We start from the raw sequence: 15,942 nt of genomic DNA, 5'->3' as shown, positions 1-15,942 counted from the left end.
AATTGCAAAGTGAGCAACACAATAACAAACAAAAATAACAACAACAAAAACAGTAACAACTAAAGTTAAAAAGCTAGAAAGCCGAGCACATTTGTTGTTAGTCACGCAAAATCCTACACATGCGACTACTTGAGTACCCAGGACCAGATTGTCCCAGTTATGAGGGTAAGCATGTTTATCTGAAAGACTCTTAGGACACCAAACGAGTACTTATCTTTAACTTTAATGGTTGATGTTAAGATAATTTTAAAAGGAAAAGTCAATTATAATCAGTTTGTATATTTCGTGTTTGCTGTTTTCCTATTCGAATAACTACTTGATTATCTTTCAGTCCACGGGATTTCGAATATTTGGGCGATTCACTTTCTTCAATTTGGAAAATATTGAAAATTCAATAAAGTTTGAGTCCATTGCTTTTAGTTTCATATTTGATATTCTTTTGCACAGAGACAAGACGGAAATAATCGAAGGAACAAGTGAAATGTCATTGTATTTTCATTATTTTTCAGTATTGAATACAATCATTTACAGTTTAGCCGGCACACAGTGCGTATGGATAACTTTTATTTTTTCTAAAAATTCCTATTTACATTAAATATTTGTCTCTCTTTAAAAATCTTTATGGTTTACATTATAAAAATGAACAATCAAATGTCATTGGATTAGATGGGACACCGATCGTATACTTAATATTTATTTAATAACTTTCTTTGCTGCGTAAAGATTTGTATTTTTATTCAGAAAATTCATTTCATGCCATTTAATACTTTTAAAATATATGTACATATATTTAATTAAAGATTGCGATTCCTTTAGATGTTGAATCAGGCACTGTGGATGCATTTCTAGTGCTCCTCAATAAATGCCGTGCGATTCTCCTCTCCATGTTTCACAGTGCATTGATCACGTGCTCATTTAGTCCCGGGACAGGCGCAGCTGGTTTTCCATTTTGACAAACCAAAATGGACTGCTGCAGATCCTTGGGTGGCGAATAGAATAGTTGGGTCTACTGTCGCCTCTGCTTGGGCAACTTTGACTCCCTTGGATGTACTATGCAGAAAGAATGCTCTTAGGCTGGATGAACGTCTAGAGCAAACAATTATATTTGAGAAATCTTCAAATATTTGATCAAGTTCTTCGGAAGATTGACCTGGAGTTGGCTGAAGAAAAAAGGAAAAGAAATTAAATTTATGGCACATTCATTCATAATCCGCTCTTGACAATATACTCAACGCTTTTGTCCAGTGTGCGAGTTGCTACCGTTTATTGTGTTTATTTATTATGCAAATTTGCATTAATTTGTATGTTTTTCATTTTTCGTTTCGTTTGTTTTGTTTGCTGCACATTTCTGCAACACGTGAGGCAACTGTTGCTGTCGCTCGTGCTGCTGCTACTTCCAGTGCGATGGCTTTTGAAATAACATAGTGCGCGTAAGCCATAGCCAAATGTCATTAAATATGCAGATGGCATACAATGCCAACACCCTGTCTCATATCCATAACAACCCCATCAAAGTTCCCCATCCTAAGTCCCCCCCTCCCGACTGCATGCAGTTTGCCTGCAATCTTAGTTGCTCTGAGCCATATGCAAGGACATTTTCGCAAATCCTTTTGTTCCATAAATAGTCAATGGCTTTGATGGACAATTAAAAATGTAAGTAGACATAAGTCTATCAATAGGTTGTCCTATGCTTGAGCTCTTTACCTTTAAAATATAGAGAAGAAGAAGAAAGAAAAAAAATCCATCGTCTTACTGTCTCCCTCTCTCTCTCTCTGTCCCACACTCTCTCTTTCACTCCAAGCACTTTGTGCAAATTGTCAACGTTGCGTATGAGTCTCAGTCGTCCTTCTACGCATAGAAGGGACTACAACAACAACAACCACATCAACAATAACTGGCAACCTCGACAACAACAATGTGGCAACAAAGGCTTCAGGTTATTGCATGCATTTTAATTAGTAGACAAGCCAAGTGGGTTGCCTGCCACCACATCCACACACGCTGCTTTGTTTGTATATGTGTACACACACGCAGGCACACACACACACACACATATCGGTGTACATGTATGTATTAAGTTTTATATATATTTGATGCTGTGTCTCAAGAAGAAGAACAAATTCTAATGAAAGGTTTCTTGCGTGGGTGATATCATAAGTTTTTCCTTCCTAGATTCCTTAACTAAGATATTTTTTGAAGGAAATAAACTAAAATAGTTTAGTTTAGCTCATCATAAAAACAACAGTTAAGAAAAATTACCATTAAAATATATAATTTAAAAACTATTACAACAACTTTCCAAGCAACAACAACTAGTAAATGGCTTGTGCTTTTATTAAGCCTTTTTTTATTGCTTTGAAAGAACATTTACGGGGAATGAACGTTAATTAGTTTTCATTAATTTCCATACTTTAGTATTAATGCATTTTTAATTACGTTTTAAGTGGACTTGATTTAGAGTACAATTAATGTTAAAATAGAGAAGTCCACTTTAAATTTACCTTTAGCCGCATTTGATCTACAATCCAAACTACTGATTATCAGTTTATATCAACACCACAACAAAATTAATGCTAACTTATAGATTGAGCTGGATTAATTTAATATTTTTCTTATAAACACTCTTGTACTAAAGAAAGTTTGAATGATATGAAATTTATTTATTACATTTATTTAGTAAAGTGGAAATAAAAAAGAGAGTAGTCGTAGGTTAGAGGTATGGGGGAAAGAGATGGGTGTTTAGACTACTGTAGTTCCCTCTTTTGTCCAGCAGATCAATCGTTGGAGGTTGGTATGTCTGAGAGACCAGAAGACCTCGTGATCTTGCCTTTATATCTCATTTAAATTGGAATCGAAAACACGCTAATACACAGACGCAAAAAAGCTAGTAAACAGCAAAGTATTTCAATAACACTTAATTACATGAAGCTCTAATTCAGTACATTTTTGTTGTCTTTATTTTGCAGTTAGAGAAATGTCATCTCCGATCTTCAAATTTGCCTTATGAACCCGAAAACTTATATTTAGATTGATACTGGCAAGCTATGGCTTAATCCGGTATTGAATAGTAAGCTGCGTATTTGGAAACTTCGAAACCCAATTGCGGAGTGTGGCAGGCTTGCTCACTTAAGACGGTAGTACCCACTCTCTCTGAGAGAGAACATGCTCGTCTCTAAATGAAAGCGAAGTACGAGACAGCGTCGAGTCAGTCTGGGTTGAACGAGAATAAATTCATACATACTTATAATAAATATATGTATATATATAAACAATTTAAACGAATCAGCCTATTAGAGGAGTTACAGGAAATATGTTGGACTTCTCCTGATAAACTTCTAAAAAAAAAATTCGTTAGTGGCTTTCCATTTTAAGATCTGCATGATACACATAAATAAATATGTTACGGTAAAAACAATGTAATAATGAATGCTAAATGCAAACGAAAGTTATTTAAGGGCTTAGACGCACATATATCATTTTCAGTATATATTTTTATATATATTTGTTGGGAGATGCTCATAGTATTAAGTTGGTACAAGGAAATTTGAGTTAACATAGCTTGAGCTGTTTCTTTTTCTTATGTGAATTGGAATGTCGGTCAAATATAGACATCCAAATTTATAAAAATTTACAATACATATGTTGGTATGGTATTGGTATTTACCTAAGTCCTTAGAAAGACTTTAATATACAATGAATCTTAAATAAATTTCACACCAGAATCCCATTGATTTTTGTAGTTTTTTTTTTACGGTGATGTTTCTTGGACAACGAATAAAAGTGAATAGAGTTTCCCGTTGAATAAAGCATTTTTGAATAAAATCAGATTACATTAGGGTACTCTTTACCGACTGTACTGTAGGTACACTTTATGAAACTCGAACTGGTCAACTGAAATTTCGAAAATGGGGGAAAAGTTATGCATCTCTTGTTGGGGCCGTTAAATACATTTTCTGAAGTAAATGTTTTTAATTGAATAAATTGAATACAGATATGTAGAAGCTGGACTTAATACTTTGAGATATATGTCGATTCTAATCTGACAAGATGGGATAAACATTTGCTTTCGGAAGCAACATTAGATAATATTTATTCGGTTCATTTAAGAAATGAATTAAATGTTTGATATCGCGTCAACTGCCAGCTTTTAACATGTCATCGGCACACAAAAACCCTGGCGACAATGATATATGACAGACAACATATACATACACACATACATACATACATTTGTCTCATACGAATATAGAGAAAAGTGTTTGCCAATTTATTTCAGCAAACATTTGTTTTGTTGAATTTTCTTATACAATATACATACGGATGTCCGCATATGTATGTATGTGTGTATGTATGTATGATGATGATAATAATGATGATGATCCCTCTACTCAGTAAGCGTGGACTTCAACTAGCGACTTACTTTCAATCTATCACTCAGCCCTCGTATATATAGTGTATTTTCTGTTGGCTCCTTCTACCCGAGCTCAGCGATAGACGACGTTGCCGAAGCCGCCACTTTCTGCGCTAGTTTCTCGTATTTATTTTTAAATTGTTTCATACACACACATACACACACACACACAGGGACACACACACACGCACACATCTTTCAGAAAGGACAAAAGCGGCGTATGCGCCATGTGACTTGTGTTTTTCTCTGTATTGGTGTGTGTTTGTGTATGAATATTGGTCTATACACACACAAGCACACGCACACATACAAAACAGCAAAAAAATCTGTGTAAGCGCGCATCTGTCAAGCCACCAAACGCCCCACGCGTGTCCCTCTGTGTCAATGGTGAGCTTGCGTGTGTGTGTGTGTGAGTGAGTGTGTGTATGTAAATGTCCTTGAGTGCTTGACGGATGACATTCATAAACGTCACTTCAATTACCTCCACGCGCCAACGCCGACGCCACCATGCCATCTTGCTATTGCTTGCCATCGTGGTCCGCGATTTGCCGCGAATATTGTGAAAAACTCTGTCAGTTGTTTTTCCGTTTTTCCATTTTGGTTTTTGTTTTTTTTTTCTTTGTCTCCCCACCAGATTTCGGTTTTGATCTCGCTATTTTTATTTCTGTTTAAAAGTGTCTGTTCTTTATGCATATGTGTGACGATTTGACCATTGACACTCTAGTTTAAGTGAATAAATATTGCATACTTGTAGGCTGAAAAGTGAATTGTTTGGTTTTAGCTTGGTTGTACTATGCGTAGTAAACACTCTCAAAGTACATGTATTTGAGTACTTTTATGTGCCTAATTCATTTTGAATTCAAATCACCCCGAAAAAGGACATATTTATGTGTTGATCTCCTTAGTCTTTCTACTTTCTTATTTGTGTTTCTTCTATCAAAAGGAATAATCATTGTTATATTAGCTATCTAAGAACTAACATTTTAAAAGCCCTTACAAAATTTATCTCTTTGAAAATAATCCCAATGAAAATTTACAAAGTTTTACTTGTAAGCTGATTCATCCTAATCGGGCAAAGGACTCGGTTTTGGTAAATGATAGGAAGCAAACTAAAAAATGTCTACATTTTAGAAACCTCTCAACATCTCTTTTGGCGAACCTTAACTAAAATAAGCGCAAAGCGTTTCATTTAAGCCAAGATTAGAGAGAAGGTGAAAATAAAGCCTCTGCCGAATTCAGATAAAAACCGGCAGAGTTTCCATTTCTGAGCATTTTTAATCTTATAAGTAAAAGTTTAACTTATAATTTATTAAGTTAACCAAAATTCCACGGAATTGGTCTGCCTGCTGTTTGCTTTGGGCTCTTAATGTCAACTGGCCATTGACAGGATTTCTTTAGAGTAATTCAATTGAATTATTGATTTATTTGATTGCAATTTTTATGTTTGATTTCTCACGTGGCCGAAACGCATTGATTTTCCCTCGACACAACATCTTAAAGAATAAGGACCTCTAAATATTTTCTATATAATATACATCTACACGTTTTGTATTTGTCTTTGTTTTTGCTTGTAGTATGTGTGTGTGTGTGTGTGTGTGTGTACGTTTGTGTGTTTGTGTTTGTTACCGCTTCCTTCACTTACACTTGTCCTTACAAATTTGTCCTTTTCTCAAATGTGAAAAGACGCATAATGTCCTTTTACATTTCTTTCTTCTCACCACCTCCTCTCACACTTGCCTTCGTTCGCTTTCTCTCTGTCTCTCTCTCCCTTTCTCTTTCTTGCTTGCTATTCTTTTATTTTATTATTATTTCTTTCTTTCTTTTTCTTCTTCTTTCCTTATTTTTCTTTTTCTTATTTTTTTTTTGTATGTGTTTGTTGACGACATTTCGCCTCTTTGTCTGCCTCGGTGCTGACGTTGCCACCCACATTTTGCCTACATGTAAATTATTTGCATTAGTAGCCACTTGTGCCTGTGTGCCTGTATATGTGGGTGTGTGAGTGTGCCCCTATGTGTATGTGTGTGTGTGTTTGTGTGTATATATGAGCCTGAGGCAATCTTACCCAAGTTTCGCTTTCTGTGCGTGTTTGTTTATATATGCACATTGAAATTTCCATTTTTCTTTTCTTTTTGTTTTTTGTTTTTGGTTGCTGCTGCTGCTGCTGCTCTTGGCCTGGCCTGCACTTAAATTAACTGATTGCAACATTCTATATAGCTTTTTATGGTCGATGGCAAGAGCGAGCCATACAGTATGAGAGAGAGAGAGTGGGAGAGAGGAAAGAGACAGAAAGGGTTTGCCCTAAGTATTTGTGTTTTTAGCCTTTTGCATAGTTCTTGTGATCCCCTTGGGGAAGGGACTTTCCATGGTTTTGCTCATGGGAGTTCTTCTTCTTTAAGTGGCCAGTAAACGCGGTTTTCTTTCACATCTTCATCTATTACGCTATCTTTGTTTGTCTGTATGTGTGTGTGTGTGTGATTGTGTGTATATATCTTAAAACGTGTGCTAAACATTTTATGCAGGATTGCGTGCGCACACCGTGGCGTATGCGCAATGTTTACTTCTTTTTAATTCCTTTTCTTGTCTTTTCCCGTTGTTGTTTTTCTTACCATTTTTTTTTTTTTTTTAGGGCGAAATGCATTAAACATGGCAGACAGTCAGACCTTGGCTAATTGTATGACTATCATTTTGCATTACTCTGTGCTTTTTTCTTTGTTTTTAACTGTTTGCTTTAAGCCAAGGATTTGTGTGGTTTTCTTGGGTCTCTTATGGTTGCTAATAAACAAAAAAAGATTGACATAAAAAAGAACAAAGCCCACTTTTCTTTCTCTTCTTTTTTTTTTTTTTTTTGTTCTTTGGGGAATAATTCTCTAATTTAAATAAATGTTATTATAAAAGCCAGACAGTTTGTTCCCCTGCTGTTAGGGGTATAGAACTAAGACCACATACAGACAGACATTTCATTTGTCCAACATGATGAATACAATGAATAGTCATAGCCCTGGGCGAGGTTTACACATTTTTTGGGTTTAATCTAAACTAATTTAAAATTAAAGAAGTGCAAAAGATTACTAGAAAAAGTTTGAAAAAAATGAAACAAATTATTCAAAAATGATTTGAAAATTTGTCTTGCCAATAAATTTGCCTCATAAATGGTCTAAAAGTTCATTTAGATTATTGTTTAAGTTACGTTTTTATTTTTGTCAATCAATTTGGGATAAAAACAGAATGTCCCATATAATCCTAGTAAAGACTAAGAGCGAAAAAAGTGAAATAAAAGTCAACTTTTAATAGAACTCAATCGATGCCTAAAAATATTAGTCTAATCATAGGAAGCTGTTGTAATGGCTATGAATGAGAAAAACAATTTACATAATCACTGAACATTAGCCCCGCTTGGCATATCAAGAGACGATGATGATGATGGGGGGGAATAAGAGAGAGAGAGAGAGAGAGAGAATGAGAAATATTTTGGCGATTTGGTGGTAGAGGGTGACTAAAAATAAAAATCAGCAAAATGGGCAAATGGCTAATAGGAAATAGGAAGTTCAGCCAAGTAGAATGCCGAACTGTATTCCGAAATGCCCTCGACTTGCCACACAGCGATTTATCAAAGTTCATTGAAATTGTTTAACCCTCCAGCTCTTCATTCGTATTCGGCCTTGGCTAAAAGGCTGAGTCCTTGCCAACTGGCAATGATGATGACGATGATGATGATGATGCTTATGTTGCTTATGATGATGACGACGTCATTCATTAAAATTTTTCGCCAGTTATAAGTTTGGGCATTAAACAGCATTGAGTTGTCAAGCGAATTACCGAAACAAATGGCATAAAAGCGAAAAACTTTTACCCACTTGTGATTTATTGTAGTTCCGTCCCTTTCACTCTCTGCACTCCAATCCCTATTCCCTCCTCTTACATTTCTACTTATTTCTTATTCTTTTAGCTCCAGCATCACCAAACATATACACATCCATACGGCAAATGAAAAGTCAATGCGCCACATTTGATTAATACTCATATTATATGCTTTATTAAGCATTCAGCCTTCTCTGCTATTGAGAAGGGATTGGATTTGGGTGGGGAGATGGGCATATACATACATCCATCTATTGTTATGTAACTCTTTTGTTATATGTGGACACAGCTGACTTGAATCATTTGTTTTGCTGTGCCTGAAACTGAGCCTTCATATCTTTATCATTTGCCATTTTAGCCTGACAAGTGCAGGCAGATTCTTTCGGTTTTTGTTTCTTTTCTCTTTGGGGTTTTCTTTTTTTTTCTTTCCTATTCTTAGCCTCATGCCCACCAATTATAATTACAAATGATATATTTTGGCATTTTTATTATGAGACTGTGCATAAAATAAATGATATAAAATGCCTATTAGAAGCAGAAGCCTAAGAAATAATTTTTCTTTTTCTTTTTTTCATTTAACTCGCAAAGTTATGCAAACAATGGGAAATAATATGTTTGTTTTTGCATATTTTACTCTTTAAATTGAAATAGAAAAATTACGGAGATTATGGCAAATAAATTAGAGTCATCTTAAATGAATAACCATTTCAGACAAATGAGTTATTAAATTTAATTTAAATTGAGTTGTTTGTTCTTTGACCATTTGGCAAATCGGTGCATAAAATATGCATTTCATGCAGATGTATGTAATATTAAGTTTAATTTGCATTAAATTTTCTGCCATTTGACTGAATGACACAAACATATTTATTTCGTGTGCTTCAAAATCTCATATATCTGAAATTGATTATCAAAATTTATTTAATTCAATCCATTTAAACTAAATTTATGGTTTAGATAAAGCCAATAAATTCTTCAATTTCCATTCACATTTTAGCCTTAAAGTAGGCTTTGCTTTAAGTCAAAGCATTTTATGTATGTTCAATATATGATTCTTAGTTTGTGCGAGTTTCATTTAGCATTTGGTTTGAGGCATTAAAAAATCGAAAATATCTGAAATAAAGGTCAAGCTATAAGTTGTATGTGACAATTTGTTCCATGGCCTAATTTTAAGTTAAAAAGTTCCATCCAACAATTTTCAACCCTCTTACTAATAAATCTACTTTGAAATATTGTCTGCTGTATAAGATTAAACTTTGGCTGATTAGGTGGAACATTGCCGTAAACACAACAACATCCTCTCACATCTCGTTTGCTACACGCAGGAATGACTGCCCACTGGTCAGCCTACATGGGACCCCTTTACACACAGCAGACAAGGTGAAGTATCTTGGCTTAACTCTTGACCGAAGACTTAATTGGAAGGCTCACATCAAGGCCAGGTCGATCTACGTTTCAGGCCTGATCCTAACTGATAGGGCTAGTCACCTCGGTCTCAGCAGATAATGATTGAAGACCCACCCGATGAACCCTTCTGCGGCTTTTGCTAATGCAATGTTTTCCTGACAGATTTTAAATATGTATACTTAACAACAAAAAAAAATGTCATCGGAAATTTTAATTTAACAAATGTCATAATAAAACTAAACAATTAAAGCAGCAATAACATTTCATAGAAAAGTTAAATAATTTCACATTTTCTAGGCTAATTTATGTCTCCCGAAAGGCAATAAAATTTTATAGCAAAACTTTTTTGAAATGAAATGTTTGCCTAAGAGTATGCAATATTTTACATTTAAACATTTTATGCGATTTACATATAGAATACACATGTATTTGTATTTCAAAATGACTTTGTATAGATAAATATTCGTAAATAATTAATTAACCAAACAAACTGCATTTCGTTTATTGTTGAATATAAATAATTTAAAAGTGTCAATCAACAATGTTTGCAATATTAATGTACATACATATAAGTTCACATTTCAACAAAATAAAAGCGAATAAAAATTGCTTAAAATATTATTGTTTATTTAGAATAAATTTTGTATGCTTTAGCTAACTCTTCTCATGCTTCCGTTTTTCTGCTTTAGATCTAACAGTTAAATGGATTTTGTTTTTGGTTATAATTTTATGTGCTTATGATTACTAAATCTGTTTATGGGTCATCATCCCAGCTAATCCGTAATGTTGGCGAGCCCCTTTGCTTGCTACTGATATGAAATTATACACTAACAACATGTGTCCATCGTGGTTAATACATATATACATAAATATATTGTCTGGCATTGTCTACAGATAAAATAAAGTAAAAACAGGTGCAAAGTCCACCTACATTTGCCAGACAGTCTCGTGCAGGTTCATAAAACAAGAAATCAAACAAAACGAAAAAGAAGAAATGTTGTCTTTTAAAGGCATGGGGTTAAAACGAATTAAAAATGCTCTTTTTTTATATATTTAAAACCTCTCTATGAAAGGTTTTTCTACGACTTGGTGTCTCAAGAGTTTGTTGCTATATCTTGAATTTTTTAGGTATCGAAAGTAGCAATCTTAAACCTAAACAATTGTTTAACGACTTAAAGAGTTTTTTTATTGGCTTTCTTTTTTTAAATATTTTCAATTTCATTTTCAACTTCATACGTTTCAAGCTTAAAATTAAGTTTCAAATTTTATTTGATTCAAATTTTTTAAATAACTTGACTATTTTATTTTATCAAATTGTCTAAAGTGTTTATGGATTACAAGACTTAATCTTATTTTTTATGTAAATCAATCTATCAATCAATCTTATATGTAGTAAAAAATAAGAAAGTGTTTTTGTAACTTTTTTTTTTAACTTCGAATAAATCTACATTTAAGTAATACACCTGTAAACAATATAATTAAATTTTAGTCCATATTATTTAGCTTTCTATAAATTCACAAACAAAGCTAGAGTATGAAAAATTCATTTACTTTTAATTTTCATTTTAGTCATCTACAATCTGATCTCCGATTTCTATTTAAGGCCCTAGTCGACTGTACATTTTGTCGCATATACGATTTTCTAGTCACGGAGAGCAGACATTTGATGTGAAATCGATTATTAAAATAAAGTTAAAATGTGGTTTTTGCTTTTCATTGTTCTAATATTACCCGCCTTTGTGGTTTTGTACTTTGAACTTAGTGTTTATAAGAGAAGGCGGATCCTTAAAAAGTTTAATGGCCCACCAACTGTGCCAGTTTTTGGTAATGCCCATCGCATAGGCAATACACCAACAGGTGAGATAATGTTTACAATTGTTATTAATAGTCATTAAAGTACATAAATATGTAAACGGTCGAAAAGGGGGGCTCGTCAGATAATATTTGGACTCTTGTTGTCTAGACTCTAGACTGAGCTGATAGCAGCCAATGCTGACGATTCGTCAATTAATGATTAAACTGAATCAAATCAAATCGAGGGGCTCGTCAACATGAACTTTGACTCAAAGTTTTCCAATTTGCTGCCAATGGCAAAAAAAATGCATGTCACGGCACAAAGTGCTATGAGGAAAAACAAAAAACAGGTTGAGTGAATGATAATTAGCTGTGGATTGTTTACAAACAGAATTTTAATATTGATTTTCTCTATCTCAGTGCAAAGTATACATTTTTGATGAAATTTGTATTATAATATTCACCAATCAGACATTTATTTAAGTAAAGTAGCATAAAAGGATTGATACATTGACAATTGATCTATTTTTTGATCTGAGAAAAACTTTTTATCAAATTGCCAGAAGTTTTTTATTTAACTAGACTTAGCTTCCTTTATGAACTGTTCTCAAAGAACAAAAAGTTTCGCTAACGCTCCTTATAATGTATAGCATACTTTCTGGCTCCATAGGAATTTATTTTAACGAAATTCTGATGAAATAAATAAAATATAAAGCGAAATTAGTTACAAATATGTCGGACCATATTTTTTTTTGCTTATACACCCAATTGCATCTACAATCTAAAGCAAACAGTTATAGACTTTGGTCTTGTTCTAAAGGGGAAACATTCTCTCTTATTATCAATGGACTTTAATCTGTTTGATGTTGTATTTAAGCCAAAAAGAGATACCTCAGCTCATTCACAATTGTCTTGTCGCCGTAGACGGTTGTGTCGAGATAGAAAAAAAAACAAAGAAATGTGGTTTGTCTTGTTTTGTTTACTGGCTTTGCCGGCTCTGATCATTTTGTACTTTGAACTTAGTGTTGGCACCTACTGTGCCAGTTTTGGGAAATGCCCACAAATTGGGCAAAACTCCAGTAGGTTAGCAAAATGAAAATTATATTTCTTTCCTATAATAATTAATTACTTTGCTTGAGTAGAAATTCTCGAGAAATTCTTTGAATGGTGGATTGATTATGGCAAGGATAATTATGCCTATTGGATTGGCTATAATTGTGGGATAATTGTCACAAATCCCAAACATTTGGAGGTAAGCTAAAAATATGAAATAACTTTCAACTTAATTTTATCTTGGTCAATTGCAGTACATTTTGAATAGCCAAGAGTTGATTCAAAAGTCTTCAGTGTATCAGTTATTGAAACCATGGCTAGGTTTCGGTCTACTGACGAGCCATGGCATCAAATGGCATAAGCATCGTAAGATGATAACTCCTTCATTCCATTTCAATATCCTACAAGATTTCCATCAAGTGATGAATGAGAATTCAACGAAATTTATTGAACAACTGAAGAAAGCGGCTGCCAATGATTCAATATTCGATTTTCAAGATCAAGCCCATTATCTGACTTTGGATGTTATATGTGACACGGCCATGGGTGTATCCATAAATGCCATGGAAGAACGCGATTCGAATATCGTACAGGCTTTTAAAGAGTAAGTTGCAATTAGCTTTCTAGTTTTCTAAATTTTGAATATTCTTTTTTTTCTTTACAAGTATGTGCTATATGACCAATATGCGGGCTTTTCATCCTTTTAAGCGTTCGCATACGATTTACTCCTGTCTACCAGAATATGCTGTCTATCAGAAAACACTCAATACACTGCAGAATTTCACATACGATATTATAGAGAAGCGTATACAAAGTCTACGTAATGCTGGCTCACAAGCCGGACAGCAAACAGATGATCTTTCGATGAGCAGGAAGAAAATGGCTTTCCTTGATACTCTTTTATCATCAACCATAGATGGACGACCATTAAATCAGCAGGAAATCTATGAGGAGGTCTCGACATTTATGTTCGAAGGTCATGATACAACCACTTCAGGTGTAGCATTTGCTGGTTATCTACTCTCTAGACATCAGGATATTCAGCAAAAACTGTATGAGGAACAATGTCAGATTATGGGCGATGATATGCAACGTGATGCCACTTATAAGGAAATCAATCAAATGAAATATCTAGATCTGTTCATTAGGGAAGCCCAACGTGTCTATCCCAGTGTTCCCATAATTGGCCGCTTTACCGATAAGGAGTACATGATAAGTAAGTCATCCAGGTAAAACTGAATTTAGATCTCTAACATTTATTGTTTTTTGTTGCAGATGGCACTCTTGTACCCAAACATACCACCTTGAATGTAGCCATCGTTTTGTTGGGCTATAATGATCGCGTTTTTAAGGAACCTCATCTTTTCAGACCTGAACGTTTTGAAGAGGAGAAACCAGGACCATTTGAATATGTTCCCTTTAGTGCTGGTCCCCGAAATTGTATTGGACAAAAGTTTGCTCTTTTGGAAATTAAAACAGCCATCTCAAAAGTAATACGTACATTCAAAGTTCTGCCAGCCGTTGCAGAACTTGAGTCGAAGGATGGCTATCTGAATACATACTTAGGTCTACCGCATGGTGAACGACAGAAACGTGAGGCAAATCGCCATAAATATGATCCCATTCTGTCAGCTGTTTTAACACTCAAATCTGAGAATGGTTTGCATTTGAGACTTAAGGAGAGACATTAAATTTCATACTTATTTACCACCTAATAAAAAGATCTGAAAAATTGAGAAATATTTTACTTAAAACTTAACTTAACCAAAGCTTATCTTTTCGGATATCTCACTATCTATCAATTAGTATCCATTTATGTAGTTATTTACCAATAACCAGTTTAGATAACTGCCAACTTGGCCTTGTTTTGGAATAATCGAGCGGAGATTTTGTTCAACCTGCACTCGTTCTCTAACTCAGCAGTCATGACGAGCCGTTTCTCTGCCAAAACTCTCATAGGAAATCTTTTGAAAACGATGTAGACTACTGACTAGAGACTGATTAAAGTAATTCGTGATTGTCTATTGATTTCAAGGAATTGACTATGGATAGTATTAGATGTACTAGCATGGGGATTGAATCCATTCTGTGTGATGGCTTGCAAACCATTTCTAATTAAGTTTATCGTCATATTGAAATGACATTGATATTGCTTTTTTTCCACATGTAAAGGTCAAATTTGGACATATAAATTTCTAAAGTATATATAGTCTATTCAAAGTTTTTGTTGTTTCTCATACATATACATACATACCTATATATATCTGTTATTTGTTAAGCATATATGTATGTATATATATTGTATTTCTCGCTTTTTTGTTTCTATAAATATTTAATATGGCAAAAACTGGTGGGATATAAAAGAAGGAGAAAGTGTGCTATCAATGTGGCTAGTGGGATGGGTGGGATGCGGTGGCATGGTAATGGGGGGAAGGGGCAAGGGGAAGGAGGTTGAGGACAAAACGGCGAAAACCGTGGCATTGTTGTGCGTAGAAATATCTGAGCTATGCGGCGTACCAAACCGGGCATAATCAAAATACAATTGTGCGTGGAGTATGTGTGTGTATGAGTGTTACGAGCGAGTGTTGTAAATGAGTGTGTATATATGTGTGTGTGTGTCAGTGTGTTGTGTCTGAATAAGTGTATGTGTGTGTGTTTGCGAGTGTGGGTTCGTCATGCAGAAAAGTTTTTTTCTGACTTTTCCTTTTGCTGTTTGTTTGCGACTGGACTACCTGGGAGAGAGATATAACGAAAGAGAGACTCTCTCTCTCAGTGATGCCCCGAAAAGTATGCTATAAACTGGAAGTTGGCTGAAAATACACGCACTCAAGCAAACATCTAAACGAACCTCTCTCTACCTCTCTCTCTCTGTCTTTTTTACTTTCTCTAGAGAAATGTTTGCATTGCGCTAATGTAAATATATGCCATATAATAAATTAATTAATTATAAATTAAAACAACAAAGGCTAGGTCTTTCCATTGAAGCGAGAAATGAGAGTAGGTTGAACTCCTTCTACACGGATGAGTTGTGCAAAATGGTGTGCAAGTAACTAAAACGGAATCAAGCTGGAATTCACATTCCTTCGCATTCGCATACATCGGCTCTCTTTTGTCTCTTCGTCTCCGCTGTTCGTCTTTCATCGGGCCCTTCCATTGGCTTCGCGTCTAATGCTTGGCTGGCTGGCCCCAGGACTCGTGATGGCCTGCTGGCAGGCTCCAAAACGTTTTCGTGCGCTGCGCTGACAACATCCTCGCAGGACCAACAAGCGGACGGTTCGTTTAAGCGTTCAAACAAAATAGCAGAAAAGAAAAACTGCTCCGCAAAAATTTCTCTAATTGTGTGTTTGTGTGAGTGTGAGTGTGTGTGCAGAAAACTTAGCTTTATATAAAATCAAAGGAAACGGAATACAAAAACCAAA

General features: G+C 34.7%; 2 protein-coding genes across 10 annotated transcripts in view; both read left to right on the top strand.

The window, feature by feature from the left end:
• The first annotated feature begins 11,339 nt into the window (after window positions 1-11,339).
• On the top strand, window positions 11,340-14,282 carry Cyp4e3 (Cytochrome P450 4e3). The gene is made up of 5 exons (XM_068284466.1): window positions 11,340-11,533; window positions 12,613-12,722; window positions 12,778-13,127; window positions 13,189-13,739; window positions 13,799-14,282. The coding sequence occupies exons 1-5, from the start codon at window positions 11,374-11,376 to the stop codon at window positions 14,212-14,214; spliced, it is 1,587 nt and encodes a 528-aa protein (XP_068140567.1). The 5' UTR covers window positions 11,340-11,373; the 3' UTR covers window positions 14,215-14,282.
• Window positions 14,283-15,742: 1,460 nt separating this feature from the next.
• The window catches only part of Nckx30C (solute carrier family 24 member Nckx30C), a 49,418-nt gene continuing 49,218 nt past the window's right edge, over window positions 15,743-15,942 (top strand). For 7 of the 9 annotated variants that reach the window (XM_068284824.1, XM_068284820.1, XM_068284823.1 and 4 more), the window contains exon 1: window positions 15,743-15,796. The gene's annotated coding sequence lies outside the window, so the exon portion shown is untranslated. Of the gene's footprint in view, window positions 15,878-15,942 lie in introns of all 9 variants that reach the window. The other 2 variants (XM_068284817.1, XM_068284818.1) reach the window with 2 other exon arrangements.

Source organism: Drosophila tropicalis, unplaced genomic scaffold (assembly GCF_018151085.1).
Source record: "Drosophila tropicalis isolate 14030-0801.00 unplaced genomic scaffold, ASM1815108v1 contig_393, whole genome shotgun sequence".
Taxonomy (NCBI): Eukaryota; Metazoa; Arthropoda; class Insecta; order Diptera; family Drosophilidae; genus Drosophila; species Drosophila tropicalis.
The sequence above is the reverse complement of the archived record's forward strand: the minus strand, read 5'-3'. Positions and strand labels throughout refer to the sequence as shown.